At 39.5% G+C, this 15474-nt stretch overlaps 1 protein-coding gene across 1 annotated transcript in view; it reads left to right on the top strand.

Moving 5' to 3' along the window:
• The window catches only part of ADGRV1 (adhesion G protein-coupled receptor V1), a 303011-nt gene that overhangs the window by 214185 nt on the left and 73352 nt on the right, over positions 1-15474 (top strand). Inside the window, exon 84 of the mRNA XM_070935769.1 lies at positions 12479-12595. Within this exon, the coding sequence (XP_070791870.1) occupies positions 12479-12595 (117 nt within the window). The remainder of the gene's footprint in view (positions 1-12478; positions 12596-15474) is intronic.

The raw sequence follows: 15474 nt of genomic DNA, 5'->3' as shown, positions 1-15474 counted from the left end.
CATTAACCAGGATTACATTGTAGCCACCCAAAAGACAACAGCTATTTTGTGGTGCATTAATAGGACCATAGAGTCAATTAGAGGTAATTGTTTCACTATGCTCAGGCCTCACCAAAATCCATTTAGAGTATTGTATCCAATGCTGGGCACCATAGCTCACAAATGGCAGTGACAAATTGGAGTGATTTCAGAAGAAGGCAAACAAATTGGTGAAGGGCAAACTCTTATCAGGATATTAAAGGATGTATGAAAGTTTAGTTACAGAACGCACAACTATGGGGCAATATAATTGTTTTCCAAGTCCAGTTCTGGTCAGAACTTTAAAAAATAAGCTTTAGGTAATCCTCCTGTCCCACCATTTATAGATACAGTAAAAAAATAAAAATAAAAATCCCAGACTGTTCACCAACTATGACAAAGTTGGGAGTATAGGAAATTACAGAAGTCTTGGCACATCTGGAGGATTCCAGATATTAGGGTCTGATTTTATCAGTGGAAGCATTTGAATTCATGATAATTGATTACTTACTTGATAATTAATCATGTTTAAACCTTAAGTAGTTTAATTTCGCTAAATCAAAGATAGACAACTTGTGGAATAGGTCAGATGTAGTTTAAATTTAATCTAAATCTACAGTGTTATAAAAAGTATTACAAATTCCTGCCCATCATAAAGCTATTTAAGATATTTTTTATTATTTTATAGATTTTTAAAAATATTTGTCAAATATCTGCTAGATTATAGGTGTATAATGTTTTATGAAGTAATGTTTTAGATTCATTGGATGAAGTAGAGTAATAATAATTTGATATTAATTCTTATCTTATATATAATTTGTATTATAATTTGTATCTAGTGGTTTAGGAAGGAGTGAGAATGTCTTTATTAGATTCCTTTTCAGCCAATATAAGGTAATTTAGTGATAGAAGAGAATATTTGTAGCTCAGGACTGAACTGTAAGGTCCTTGGAGCTCTCAGAGCTTGATGCACTGATGATGTTACCTAGTTTGGTAATGAAATGTCTGCAGGAAAACAGCTATGCTCAGAGAGCACCACGGACCCTAAAGAGAATTTCCAGGCCACTAATGCTCATAACTTACAGTATAAATGCTACATATATACCAGGGGTGGGTTCTACTTACCTTTACTACTGGTTCGCATCACGCCCGTGCACTCTTCTGCGCATGTGCAGAAGCTTCTGCGCATGCACAGATCACCTATGATGACATCCAGGTCAGTGAGTGGAACCTCCCACCGGTTTTACTACTGATTCTTGCGAACTGGTCTGAACCGGGGGCAACCCACCACTGATATATACTCATAAGTAAATCCCTCAAAATTTGATGGATCTCTTCTACAGGTGTTCAAAGTAGAAAACTATGAATGTGAGACATTTGTCCTAAAAAAATGAAATGAAAATAATCTGTTTTCATTACCATAGTCTCTGTGACAGCCATCTCATTTAAAGGTGAATTATTAGAATGAAACATTTAAGATTGTAGTCATTGTGTGTAATCCAAACTACATTTACCAGTATATAAACTCTCCAGAGCTTAGTAAAATGATTTTTGTAGAGAAACATATAGAAGAGAACCTGCCTATTTTTGGTAGTTATTTCCTGATGCCTCAGTCTCTGAAAGTGGATGCAACATTTTTTAACCCAGTTAAATCAAAAGAATCCTACTAGCAATCCTATAAGTTTAGCTACAAGTTATTTTCATTCTGTTTCATACACCTAACCTAAAAGCAGAGTCCATTGAGTCCCTGTGACTCACTGTATTTTCCCTATTTGCTCTTTTGCCATAGAAATACCATTGTGCCTGGCACTACATTTTGCATGTTCCTTCTTGACTTCTTGAAATTTGAATCAAGTATCTTAAAGAAAGAAAGCATGTATTACATAGAACTACTTGACTATTTGGTTACTCTTTGTCAGCATTTTTAAAGGAGAACAGCAGATTTTAAATTCTAAGTTTGGCTTTGTGTTATTCATCTTAATTGTTGTTTACAGCCAAATTGTCGGTAAGTATGAGTATATAAACAATGTGTTCAGTCCTTCACATCTAACTGCAAAAACATTTTTATTGCCAACAAAGAACAGAAAGGACACACCATTCTAACACACTGTCTAAACAACTGTTCTTTTAAGAAACTGGAAAATGTCAAGAGTTATAGAAGACATATACATTGTCTGTGCTGCTGCTACTATTTTTAATTTATGAAAGAAGTATATAGGTCTGGGCAAAATACCATCATTTTTACAGTTTCTAACTCAAGAGTTCATGGCTTCCATGACAACCATGGACCTGACCCAAGTAGTTCAGCGTCCAACTCATAGGGGGGGACATACACTTGACCTCCGCGGCAGTGGAGACATGATCTGGAATTAAGGGGTATAGATGCTTCTCCCTTGTTGTGGTCAGATCATTTCCTGCTGAGGTTGGACTTCAGGGCACCACTTCTCCATCGCAGGGAGGTGGAGCCGATTAAGTGGTTCTGCCCCAGACGCCTAATGGACCCTAAAGGGTTCCAGAAGGAGCTTGGGAAGATACCTGACTCCCTTGTCCCTTGTCCACAGTCCAGCCGAGACCCTGATGGCTGCCTGGAATAGGACGGCATCCGGGGCACTGGGCCGGATTGTGCCTTTGTGACCTCTCCATGGCGGTGGATCCAGGAAAGCTTCCTGATTTACCGAGGAGCTCCGGGAGATGAAGTGCCAGAAGAGATGTCTAGAGTGACACTGGAGGACCAGTAACTCCGAATCTGACACTCATAAGAGCCTATATTAGGACTTATTTAGTGGCGATACGGGCAGCAAAATATTTGCATTTTTCCGTACTTATTGCATCCGCTGATTCACGCCCAGCCACCCTATTTAAGGTGACGCACTCCCTCCTTGATGTAGGGGGAGTGGAGGAGCCCTTGCAGGGTAGAGCTGAGGAGTTTGTGCAATTTCTGTTGGATAAAGTCGCTCAGATTCGGATGGACCTGGATTCTGATTGGGCAATTCCGACCGAGATGACGGGGGCAGGTCTTAGTCCTATTGAGTGGGATGAATTTGAGCCTGTGACTCCTGAGGAAGTGGACAAGGCTGCAGGGGCAATGAGTTCCTCCACTTGTTTGTTGGACCCATGCCCCTTCTGGCTGGTCTCAGCCAGCAGGGAGATGACACGAGGCTGGCTTCAGGCTTTAGTTAACACATCTTTGAGGGAGGGGTCCTTCCCGCAACCATTGAAGGAAGTGGGAAGAAGCCTTCCCTGGATCCAGCCTCCTCAAGAAGCCTTCCCTGGATCCAGCAGAATTAAAGAACTTTTGTCCAGTTTCCAATCTACCCTTTGTGGGAAAGGTTGTAGAGAAAGTGGTGGCACTTCAGCTCCTGCGGTCATTGGATGAAACAGATTATCTGGACCCTTTTCAGTCTGGCTTCAGGCCTGGCTACAGCACGGAAACTGCTTTGGTCACACTGATGGATGATCTCTGGTGAGCCCGAGATGGGGGTCACTCCTCCATCTTGGTGCTACTTGACCTCTCAGCGGCTTTCAATACCATTGACCATGGTATCCTTCTGGGATGACTAAGGGAGTTGGGAGTGGGAGGCACCATGGTATGGTGGTTCTCCTCCTATCTCTCTGGTTGGTCACAGTCGGTGTTGGTAGGAGGACAGAGGTTGACCCCTAGGCCCCTCATTTGCAGGGTGCCTCAGGGCTTGGTCCTCTCTCCCCTCCTATTTAACATCTGCATGAAGCCGCTGGGTGAGATCGTCCGACGATACAGGGTGAGATATCAACAATATGCTGATGATACCCAGCTGTATATCTCTACCCCGCGTCAATTCAGTGATACAGTGGATGTGATGTGCCGGTGCCTGGAGGCTGTGAGGGTCTGGATGGGAGTCAACAGGCTCAGACTTAACCCAGACAAGACCGAGTGGCTGTGGGTATTGCCACCTAAAGACTATGTTGATTGTCCATCCTTGATTCTGGGGGGGGGGAGAAATTGTCCCCCTCAGAATGGGCTTGTAATTTGGGTGTCCTCCTTGACTCACAGCTATTAGAGCAACATCTGACAGCTGTGGCTAGGGGGACCTTTGCACAAGTTCGCCTGGTACACCAATTGCGACCCTATTTGGATCGGGACGCTCTCCTCACAGTCACTCATGCCCTTGTCACCTCATGGTTAGATTATTGCAACATGCTCTACATGGGGCTATCCTTGAAAAGTGTTCGGAGACTACAGTTGGTCCAGAATGCAGCCACGTGAGCTATCGTGGGTGCACCTAGATACACCCACATTACACCAATTCTCCATGAGCTGCACTGGCTCCCTATTGGTCTCCGGCCACAATTCAAGGTGTTGGTTATTACCTTTAAAGCCCTACATGGCTCAGGGCCAGGTTATCTTAGAGACCGCCTTCTACCACATAGCTCCCAGCAACCGGTAAGATCCCACAGAGTTAGTCTCCTCCGGGTCCCGTCAGCTAAACAATGCCGGCTGGCGGGCCCGCAGGGGAGGGCCTTCTCTGTGGCTGCCCCAGCTCTCTGGAACCAGTTACCTCCTGAGGTACGGACCACCCCCACCCTATTGGCCTTCTGAAAAGCAGTGAAGACCTGGCTTTTCTAGCAGGCCTGGGGCCGTTGATCTCGCTGTTGCGATCTTGTGAGATCCGGCCATGAATGGTGTGAATGGGTTTTAATATTTTAATTTTTAAATGTTTTTATAATGATTTTTTTTTAAAAAAAAAAAAGCATTGTAAGCTGCCCTGACTCTCCGGAGAAAGGTGGCATATAAATTGAACTAATAATAATAAATAATAATAATAGTAAAAATGATCAAACTCATTAGTGTTTTATTTTTAGATAATTTTACTGCATTGTAAGATGTAACTTATACATTATATTATGGGTATAGGGATATTTGTACAGAATTAACTAGAGATTTTTAATACTATGATGATTTAGGTGAAACTTTTAACACTATGATGATTTAGGTGAATTAAACTTTTAAAGTTAAGGAAAAAGTTTATATCAAAATTAACTATGCTTTCTGAAATGTTAATGTTAATAAACATAAGGTTACTTCCATTGTATATCTAGAGCTAAGTCAAAACTGAAAAACAGCTGCAAGTGCGTTGAAAATTTTTATATAATAAAGATTTCTATTTTAATCTTAAAAATTATCAAACTCTTTTGTGACTATAGTACTTAAGTCTTGCAAAGTTATGTTGGTTTGCTAAGAAATATTCTTACAATTGCTATTTTTCTGCACCTATCCTTGCTAAATCATTGGGTTTTTTCCCCTTCTGGTTTTTCTTACCTTTTAGAATATATTGTAGGAAAGGTTATTTTGAAGGTTAGTTTTCTGGGAGAAGGTATTATTTTCCTTATACCCATGAAAATAAATATACTTACACATCAAATCTTCCCAAATTGTTCAGTTCAAATGTTTCAAAATCATATGTTTGAATTTTTTTTCCTTTTTTTTTCCACAACTTGTTTGTAACATGTTCCAGTGGGCTAATATAGCCGAATGGAGAACACGGCCCTATTCTTGTTACTAGGTTATTTGTTCCAAACAAGCTACCAGCATGGTTGCCCATTTTTCCTTTCCGGATTCCTTTCCGTCAGCTCGAAGCCTGACTAGACTCTCTTTCTTCCTGAGGAGATTTCCCACATCTTTCCGTTGGTGCGAAGCCTAGACACACTCTCTCTTTTTCCCTAAGAGATTTCCCAGACCTCCCCTGCGGGTCCGAAGTTTAGTCAGAGCCCTCTCTTGCACTACAGATTCTTATTCCAACAGTCACATTCCTTTCAAAATGTAGGCAAACCTCTATTAGGTATTTCCCACATTGCAGTCACACACACACACACAAGGCAACAGTCACCTTCCCAAAAGAAAAAAAAATTCTACTCACCCAGCTCAGTTCCATAACCCCCCACAGTTCAAGCCTCTTTGTTAGGCGTTCAGGGCAGGCAGAATCGGAGCCTGCTAGCAAATGACCAGATCAAAGTCACTGGATAAATTTTTCTAGGAGTGCTCTTGACTTCGGTACTGGTCCAAGCTGGTTTCTTCCATCTGCCTTTAATGAAGGCCACCAAGCCTCAAAGCGGCTCAGTTTGTGGGAAGCTGAATGCAGCCATCTTGAAGAAAGTATGCCTTCAAGCCCCACGTTGGGCACAAGAAATGTAAGATCCCAAAATATACTCGAGTCACCAGAATGCCAAAGAGAGAGACTCAAGACGAGGCTTTCAAAAAAACCAGATTTTATTTATGGCCAAAAACAAAATACTGGGTGGGACTATATCCAGAACATACAGATACAATCATGTGAGGAGATAGACACACCTTGGGGAAGGTATGGCGTCCTTTTATACCCTCAGAGATGTCAGCTTAGTACCCAATTCTGGCCTCCTAATTTAGGTTTGTGTATTCCTTGTTGCCCTGCAAGGGAATAGAAACTTCCCAATTAGTCTTATCTCGTCCTTGAGCATTCCTTTGTTTTCTCAATTGGCCAGTTGGCCCCCTGGTTCTGCAAGGAACGAGCTTATACAGATCAAAGGTATAAATTAGGGCTGAGGTGTAAATTATCCCTTGGTTAATGTCTGCAGTTCCAACTGAGATACCTACCATGCTCTTAGATGGCACAAGAAAAACAGGAAGAAGATTGATATGGGTTCAGGTCAAATGGCAGAGACAAATACCAGATGCATTACAGAGGCCTAATAACAATATGTTTGTTAACAGGAGATACAAATACAAATACAAAGGCACAATATATGTGTTACAGGAACCTAATGGTTACAGAATAACAAGTTTTTACTAAATCTAGTATATCAATATTTTATATTCTATCCTTATTATTGTTTCCCTACACTATCATATATACCGGTATAAAAATATATATAGTTTATATATATTTATTCCACAACATTAGTACAAATTAGTACAAAAGTTACAAATGTGTTCTAAATTTGTAGAGATAAGATTTCTACAGAATAAAATAATGCATACATGGTCAAGCTGAGAAATAGAAATTGGGGAACAGTGGTGAAGAAAGAAAAAAGAAATGAAATAAAGTTGAGTTGTTTTGAGTTGAGCAAAGAGATGCCATAAATTTTTTCTTGTTGTTTTCACCTAAAGATAAGAACAGTCTGTATTTATTTCCCTCAAATTGAAACTTTGCAATGTACGTATTGTACATTTATAGACACAAACATTAATATTCTTATCTAACTAGAATGATCTGGAAGTTATTCTTTGATTTCAACAAAGTGTTTAAGTACATTTTTAAAAAAAACGATGTAAAGATATTTTGATGGTTTGCAGACCATTTGCGCTGAGGGAATCTTGTTCGACTCTGGTAGTATAATTAGTATTTCCCCATGTTTGATAGTGTTACAGATATCGTCCCAGGATGGAAACCATTTTGAATAAAGCCACTTTTGCAATTGACTGATGGTGAATTTTTCAATGACAATGGTAGTCAAGTGGTGCTCCAGTTGTTTTGGAATTACACCCAAGCCCTCTACTACTATTCGTACTATCTTGCTTGCTTCTGCCACAGTCATTCTCTTTCTATTTGTAGGTATTTGTATTTTATTATCTTCTCCAGTTTTTTCTCTTCTAATCTGCTATTTCCAGCTATTGCCACATCCATTATCCAGACTTTTATCAACCGGTATTATATTTGTTATATGTTTTTGGTAAGAAACAGCAAGGATTAAAACGAGGTTTGGTCAAAATACATTTTAATAATGTATTTTTTATTATTAAAGAGTGACACAAATTAGTGATACTGCTGCTATATTTGAAGCCATTGTTAATGGAAACAGAAGCATTAAGGAGGCTCTATTTTAATAAGCCAAATTTATGAAGTATAGTAGAAATTCATTTGCTCCATGTTCCAAAACCAACATTAATCACAGTATGGTTTGCACATGCTGGTATTTCTGTCTTTTTAGTAAAATTTTGTTTTAACTCTAAATAATAAAAATGAAATGAAAGCAATGAAGAGAGATCTGCAGTGTTTGAAAGTGTCTAATTCACCAGTATTGGCTCCTTAACTAATTTAGTTGTTCGCTTATTTTAATTTCCTACTATCTCCAAAGACTGCAGAACATTTTACAGTGACAAGTACAAAATACAAGATGGGAAATAAAAGAATACCTCATTGTCTCTATTCAAGAAACCCATGTAGTGGAAGCTGAGAATGTCTCTACTGGGAATTTAGGGATCTGCTGCCAATCAGAAGAGATATTTGAGATCCAATATGGACCATATTTCTATCATTGTATAAATCAGATCTGTGTATTTGGTAGAAATTCAGATTGGCAAGAAGGCTCTATAATGAATTTTATTACAAAGAAAGTAGATGGAGTAGCTTTTACTCTATTTTACATAACTAGACAAATTTACTTTAATGCCTAGAGGAAAGGAATAATTTATAGCAGGAGAGAATCCTCCAGATTAACAGAATCTGAATTACTATTTTAGATAGGAGCAAGATTTCAATTTTAAATTTCCAGATTTGGGTTATTTCAAGGCCTCAAAATGCTTCTTAAGATTTAGGATTTCAATTTTTCTTCCATTTATTTATTTTATTTATTTATTTATTTTATTTTATTAAATTTGTATACCGCCCTACTCCTGAAGGACTCAGGGCGGTGAACAGCCATAAAATAAAACATATAGATACAAAATTTAAAATAGAGATAAAACTAATTAAATAAATTTGGCTGAGACATTTTAAAACCCCAATAAATTTAAAACCAAATTTAAAATTCCATTTAAAAAGAAAAAGTTTAGGTCAGGCCAGCTTGATGGAATAAAAACGTCTTAAGCGCGCGACGGAAGGTACGCAGATCCAGAATCCTCCGTATCTCCGGGGGGAGCTCGTTCCAGATCGTAGGTGCCCCCACAGAGAAGGCTCTCCCCCTGGGGGCCGCCAGTCGACATTGTTTGGCCGACGGCACCCGGAGGAGCCCCTCTCTATGGGAGCGTACTGGTCGGTGGGAGGCTATTGGTGGCAGCAGGCGGTCCCGTAAATAGCCAGGTCCTAAGCCATGGAGCGCTCTGAAGGTGATAACCAAGACCTTGAAGCGCACCCGGAAGACCACCGGGAGCCAGTGCAGCTCGCGCAGGAGAGGCGTTACATGGGAGCGCCACGTCGCTCCCATCACCACCCGTGCGGCCGCACTCTGCGCCAGTTGGAGCCTCCGAGTGCTCCTCAAGGGGAGCCCCATGTAGAGAGCGTTACAATAGTCCAGACGGGAGGTGACGAGGGCATGAGTGACCGTGCATAATGAGTCCCGATCCAGAAAGGGACGCAACTGGCGAATCAGGCGGACCTGATGAAAAATCCTCCCGGTCACGGCCGTCAAGTGCTCTTCTAAAGACAGCCGTGAATCCAGGAGGACACCCAAGTTGCGAACCCTCTCCATGGGGGGCAATGCTTCGCCCCCAATAGTCAGTGATGGCACCAGCTGACTATATCGGGACGTCGGAAACCACAGCCACTCGGTCTTGGATGGGTTGAGCCTGAGCCTGTTTCTCCCCATCCAGATCCGTATGGCCTCCAGGCACCGGGACATCACTTCAAGGGCATCGTTGGGGTTATATTTTTAATTCAACCTAAAAAGGAGGGAAAATACTTTTTCCATAGTAATATTGTTGGAAGTAAAATCCAGTCCGGTTCCAAGCTGGGAGAAAGACACTGGAAATAAAATGGAGGCAGGGTGCAGGAAAGGAAGTTCTATTTATTTTGAAGCCAAAAACTAGTGACAGCGGCATGTTGGGGTGGCTGACAAAATGGGATTGAGAGTAGGTGGGCTTTTATACATTCTTTGGAGCTTTGTGATTGAGATGCCTGTTCCTGTGCAAGAATATGTCCTTCAATATTTTAATGGCTGTTGCCAGATTCTTATGGGATCATGTAGAGGTCATGGCTGGCTCGACAGGCAAAAGGGGAAGTGCAAATCCTAGGTGTTTGTCGGAGCTAATCTTGTCAACTTTGGCTCCTTGCCTGTTATGTTGCTTATTTGGAGTATCTTTGCTTATGAATGGATTGGCCCCATTAAATCTCCATTCCTATTTCAAGCTTCTGCTTGAGGCTGTTTTCTTATGGAAGGAAGACTGGGGCTGCTTTCTGCCTTTGTTAAGATTTTTCTCCTTTAGGGGAAATATTTTATCCTGTCTCTTTTTAACATTAAGCATAAAACATATCTTAATCTGGGGAGGGAGGCCTTCCTATAGTATGAATTTTGAAATGTTTTTGCATTAAATATGTCTCTGATCATACTTCGAAGCATTTTGCTATTGGATACAAAAGTGAACAAGCATAGCATTTCTGTTCCCATCTCTGAACCTTTGATGGGAACTACACCAAGGATGTTGCAGCTGAGTCCTTTGTCCTCTTTAACAACAAACATGACTGTTAGCTTTCACAGTCACTAGAAGGCAACCTGTTAGAAAATCTGATGTTAAAACAGACAGTGGATACAGATAACCTTGTCAAAGGAGGGGGTTATTAATCTACTACATATGAAGGAAAGCAGAATGTAAGCGGGTTGGAACATTTTTTCTATGCATTGAGCTTGTTCTTCAGACACAGTACAGGCAATCCTTGACTTACAATTGTTTGCTTAGCGAGTGTTTGAAGTTCCAACTGAAACAAAAAAAGAGACAACCTGGATCCAAAATTCTGATGGTTGCCTCCCCCCGCCCTGTCCCAGTCATGTCACCGCACTTTGAATATTTGCCAACACAGCTGCATTTATGACCATTTGCAGCATCCCACAGTCACCTGTGACTGATTTACCACAATTTTGATGAAAATCAGAAGTTATTCCTTTTTTTTTTGGCAAACTATAGGTTCACTTAATGACTGCAGCATTCACTTAACAACTTGGTATTTATTTTACAACCAGCATGTTTTCTTAATTACCAATGCAAAAAATGATGAAAAATTGAATCAGTCACATGGTAGACTCATTTTACAACTATTATGACTTACAATTGCAATGGACAGGCTCCATTATGGTCATAATTTGAGGACTATGTGTAATGCATGGCTAAATTCTTTATTTCAATAAACACTATCTATTTGTATTTCAAATTGTCTTTTCCCAAGTGATAATTTCTTACCTGTAAAATGAAGCCCGACAATAAAGATGGCCCCAAGTAGACTCTTCCAAACTCTTGCTTTGCAGTAATAAATTCTCCCAAGCTATACTGGGTTCCCTTCTTTTCATTAAGTGAGATGCAGCTTACACTTTTCATTAGTCCAGGCTGTAGGTTATGCTACTAGATAGAGTTCCCCTAGGTTCTTAGTCTGTAAATCAATCCTTTCTTCCTTTCCCTTCCTTTCCTTTCCCTTCCCTTCCCTTCTTCAGGATAGCCTTATTTCTTCAAAACACAGGTGTGAAATAAGTAAAGCAGGGTGATGGTGGACAGAATCAAAGTGCAGTGCTTCTTGTTCCTCTTCCTGGAATATCTTTTACCAAGGAGCCCCAAAGTAAAGCACACAGCCTAGGCAATTCATGTGTGCCATAAGTGGGAATGTGCTACTGCAGTTTTGTGATGCTCTATCCTGTCTGCCTTTGGGGGCTTTTCATCATCCCTTCCTTTGTGGTGAATGAGGAAGCTGCCATTGCTGTTTCAACCTCTCCCAGACAGCCAGAATGTTGACAGTGGTTTCAGTTGATACAAGTAGAAAGATAACCAGAGCCCCCAGAAAACAATACTCAACAGCCCACTAGTAATTCCTTCAGATGCCTTTCTTTCCCATCTTCTAGTGATTCCTATTTGTAGGGCATGGAGGAGATGGACCTGGGAAGAAGAAGGGGAGTGGGGTTTGCTCCTTGCCTGCCTTCATTTTCATGGTCCTGGCTCAACTGCTTGCCACCTCCCACAAAGACCTCAAACCCTCTTGGAGAGAAAGCTTGAAAACAAGGCTTAGCATGGGTGAACATGCACCAGATGTTTGAAGATGGGGGCTGGAGATGGCATGAACAGATTAAGCAGATCTGAAGCCTTGTCAGACCTTGGTACTTCTCTTCCTGGACAAATGCTTATGTGTGCAAGCCTAAAAAAAAATCTGCAGATGGGCTGGCAGCCCCACAGAGGGTCGCAGCCTACAGCTTAAAAAACCCTGATTTAAGTTTCTATTGAGTAACACATTGCTTTTTGAAATGTTTCACTTAATAGATCCTGCCTATTACATAGATCCTTGGTTGGTAGCTTTATTTTAACAGAGTATAAATCTTGAGAGTTACTGAACATGGATAATCTAGCAGTTATGTATTTGCATAAATCATTCAGGCCAAAGTGCAGTAAAATATTTTGTTCAAGAAAAAAGTGCATATTCAAAATAGTATGGTGGGGAGCTTGACTAATACATACATGTTATGAATTGTGAGTCTGATACCTTCCTTAACATTGTGAATAAATTTTTAAACTAATGTCACTATAATTCTCTTCTAGATATCATTTCTGGCTTCAGCTTACACAAGTCAACAGCTCTCTGAAGAAAGTTGTTCTGCTTTGGGTTCAGTTACCCACTATCTCTACCTTTGTCAGTTCAGTTGGATGCTTATTCAGGTTAGTAAAAATTCTGTTTTTTAATGCAGAATTTTGGATCTGATTCCAGGGTTTATGCAGCTGCTGTCCTTTTGCTTTTGGATAACATTCATTTAGCACATATTTATATTTAGGAGCGATTTTTTTTCTACATAAAGAAGCATAAATGTTTCTTCTTCTCCTTCTCCCTCCTACTTCCTCATCCTCCTTCTCCTCCTCTTTATATCCCATGTTTGTTTTTTACAACTGAAAGTATCATACTGTATATAATGGTACATACAATGGAATGGTATATATTGTATAATGTGTATGTGTGTATATATATATACACACACACACATATACGCCACACACACAGCAGATTTAACTTTAGCAATAATCTAGCAGTCATGTAACTGCATAAATCATTCAGGCCAAAGTGCAATAAAATATTTAGTTCAAGAAAAAAGTTTAAAGTGTGGTATATGCATATTTTTATATATTTATGTGGGGGTGTGGGTGGGTGTGGGTGGGTGGGTGTATCTCTCTCTCTCTCTCTCTCTCTCTCTCTCTGTGTGTGTGTGTGTGTGTGTGTGTGTGTGTGTATCTCTCTCTCTCTCTCTCTCTCTCTCTCTCTCTCTCTCTCTCTCTCTCTGTGTGTGTGTGTGTGTGTGTATGTGTATGTATGTATGTATGTATATACCATATATAATGGTCCTCCTTCCTATTTCCTGGAAGGGAGAGAGTGACTGGTTCAAAGTCATCCAGCTGGCTTTTATTCCTAAGGGAGAATTAAGAGCTCTCAGTCTTGTGGCTTTTAGTTCTGCATCTTAACCAATATACCAAACTGTCTGTTGCCTGTGTACAGTGATGACTCCTACTGTAATCACAGTGTTTATTTCCTATTAACTTATGTTAAAAAGTTGCTGCTTCCTTACCTCAAACACATATTTTCCTTAGCCCTCATTGCTATTGTAAAAATATAGAAGACTCTTTTCTTTTTAAAGGAACAACTGGCAGATACAAAGAGTTGCCCATGCTTTATCCACAGAACTCTGGATCTCAGTACTGGACGTTTCTAAAGAAACACATTCTGCCTTCTATATCCTCAATTTTCATATTGTTCTTAAGGAAACTGGCTGAATTTATCCATCTAACAACCAGAGGTCAACTTGAAGGAATATTTACATTAAAATCCCCTATAGCTAATGCTATGTATAATCCTTTCCAAGGCTCAGGTTATTTGATGCTTTATTCCAATTCTCCAATTAGCTTACATAGTGGATTAATTTTTCTTTAAGTTATTAAAAAAGCTAAACCCAAATCTTTGGGAACTGATATATGTAAATCTGTGATAAATAGAGAAAAATGTATTGTAGTATGCTTAATATATGTAACACTTCATACTAACAAAATTGATTAGTCAGCATCATATATTCTGTAACCCAAGTCGTAATAAAATAATTACATGCTTTATATTTGTAAATAGGATAGGTCCTTACAATTCTGGATCTACTTTTGCTCTTTCTTTTAAAAAATAAGGAGAATACAGATTACTAAACAATTCTGCAAAGGCTCTATTGGAGTCTTCTAGGATACTGTTTGATAGTACTTCTCTACTGAGCCTTTGTATCCAGTCTTGAGAATTGATTGTATCTAGTTTATCCATGGTCTTATGCCTCATAACAGCTATTCTGCTCTGTAATGGAGGGGGTGCTAATTACATTCAAGCTTCAAGGATTGACTGCACATCCAGTTGTTTTTTCGAGTCTTCTTCACTATGGACTATAATGTGTAATTGGTCTATCTGAACTTGTGAGAGCAGCTTCCTCTTAATTATATTGAAGTGTTGATTTACTAGCTGTTTCTCAGTTAGTGAAGTTGCAAGTCTTCTGTCCATCCATGCTTTTGCATACCTTTCATTTATTTCCTCTTATTAGGTCTGTTCTTATAGTAGTATTCCATCAATCCCAGCGTCTCTTGTCTTATCCATGAATTATGTGTTTCATTCATCCACTTATTATCAGATTGTCCTGGTTCCTCAACATCTGATGTGGACTTTGTTCATCCTGGCAATGTCTGAGTCGGTATGACTCTCCTAGTTCACACCACTTTCATATTTTGAGGTAGGCAGGTGAAGCATTAAGGAGTCTTTACCCTAGGACACCTACTGATAAGGTAGGTACTATCCAGGATTTGAACCCAGGTCTCCTGCATCAAAGATGGCATTCTAGTCACTATACAATCCAGCCACTATACTCTCTTTCATACATACATACATGCATGCATACATGCATTCATTCATACATACATACATACATACATACATACATATATATATATATATATATATATATATATATATATATATATATTCAAATAAAGTGAAAGTTATTTCTGATTTACTCCTCGACACACTAGAAATTTCTGCATGAGTTAATTCTTCTAGCAGCTAGGAAACTGGCTGTACCTTTTTGTGTCCACACAACTGGTTGTTATTATTACACCATAGCAACAGAAAAATATTGCTAAAGTTAGATCTTCTGTTTGTATTTGATCTATTTAATTCTAGAATACCAAAAGATGAGAGGCGTATAGTTATCAAGATTTAAAAAATGACATTACATATCAGGAATGTACATATAGGAAATAGCAAACAAACCAAGTTCACAAAGTTTGCAAGGTCCAGTTGGGTCTGTATTATCATTTATGCAATAAGAGATAAGAAGATACGTAGCTGTGATTAAATAATCACAGAAAACAAGGGTAAGGACACATAGTACCAGTTCTTAGAAAACTGCATGGCTAAAAACCCTTGTTCTAAGAGGTAGAATTAATGGGATCATGGCTCTTTTACTAAATAGAATGACAAAAATAAATTTCAGGATTCATCTGTCTGTAGCTGAAGCATGGCCTAGTTT

This window comes from Pituophis catenifer, unplaced genomic scaffold (assembly GCF_029215685.1).
Source record: "Pituophis catenifer annectens isolate HBS135680 unplaced genomic scaffold, rPitCat1.0.hap2 SCAF_2, whole genome shotgun sequence".
In the NCBI taxonomy this organism is placed as follows: Eukaryota; Metazoa; Chordata; class Lepidosauria; order Squamata; family Colubridae; genus Pituophis; species Pituophis catenifer.
This window is presented reverse-complemented; position numbering and strand designations above follow the sequence as displayed.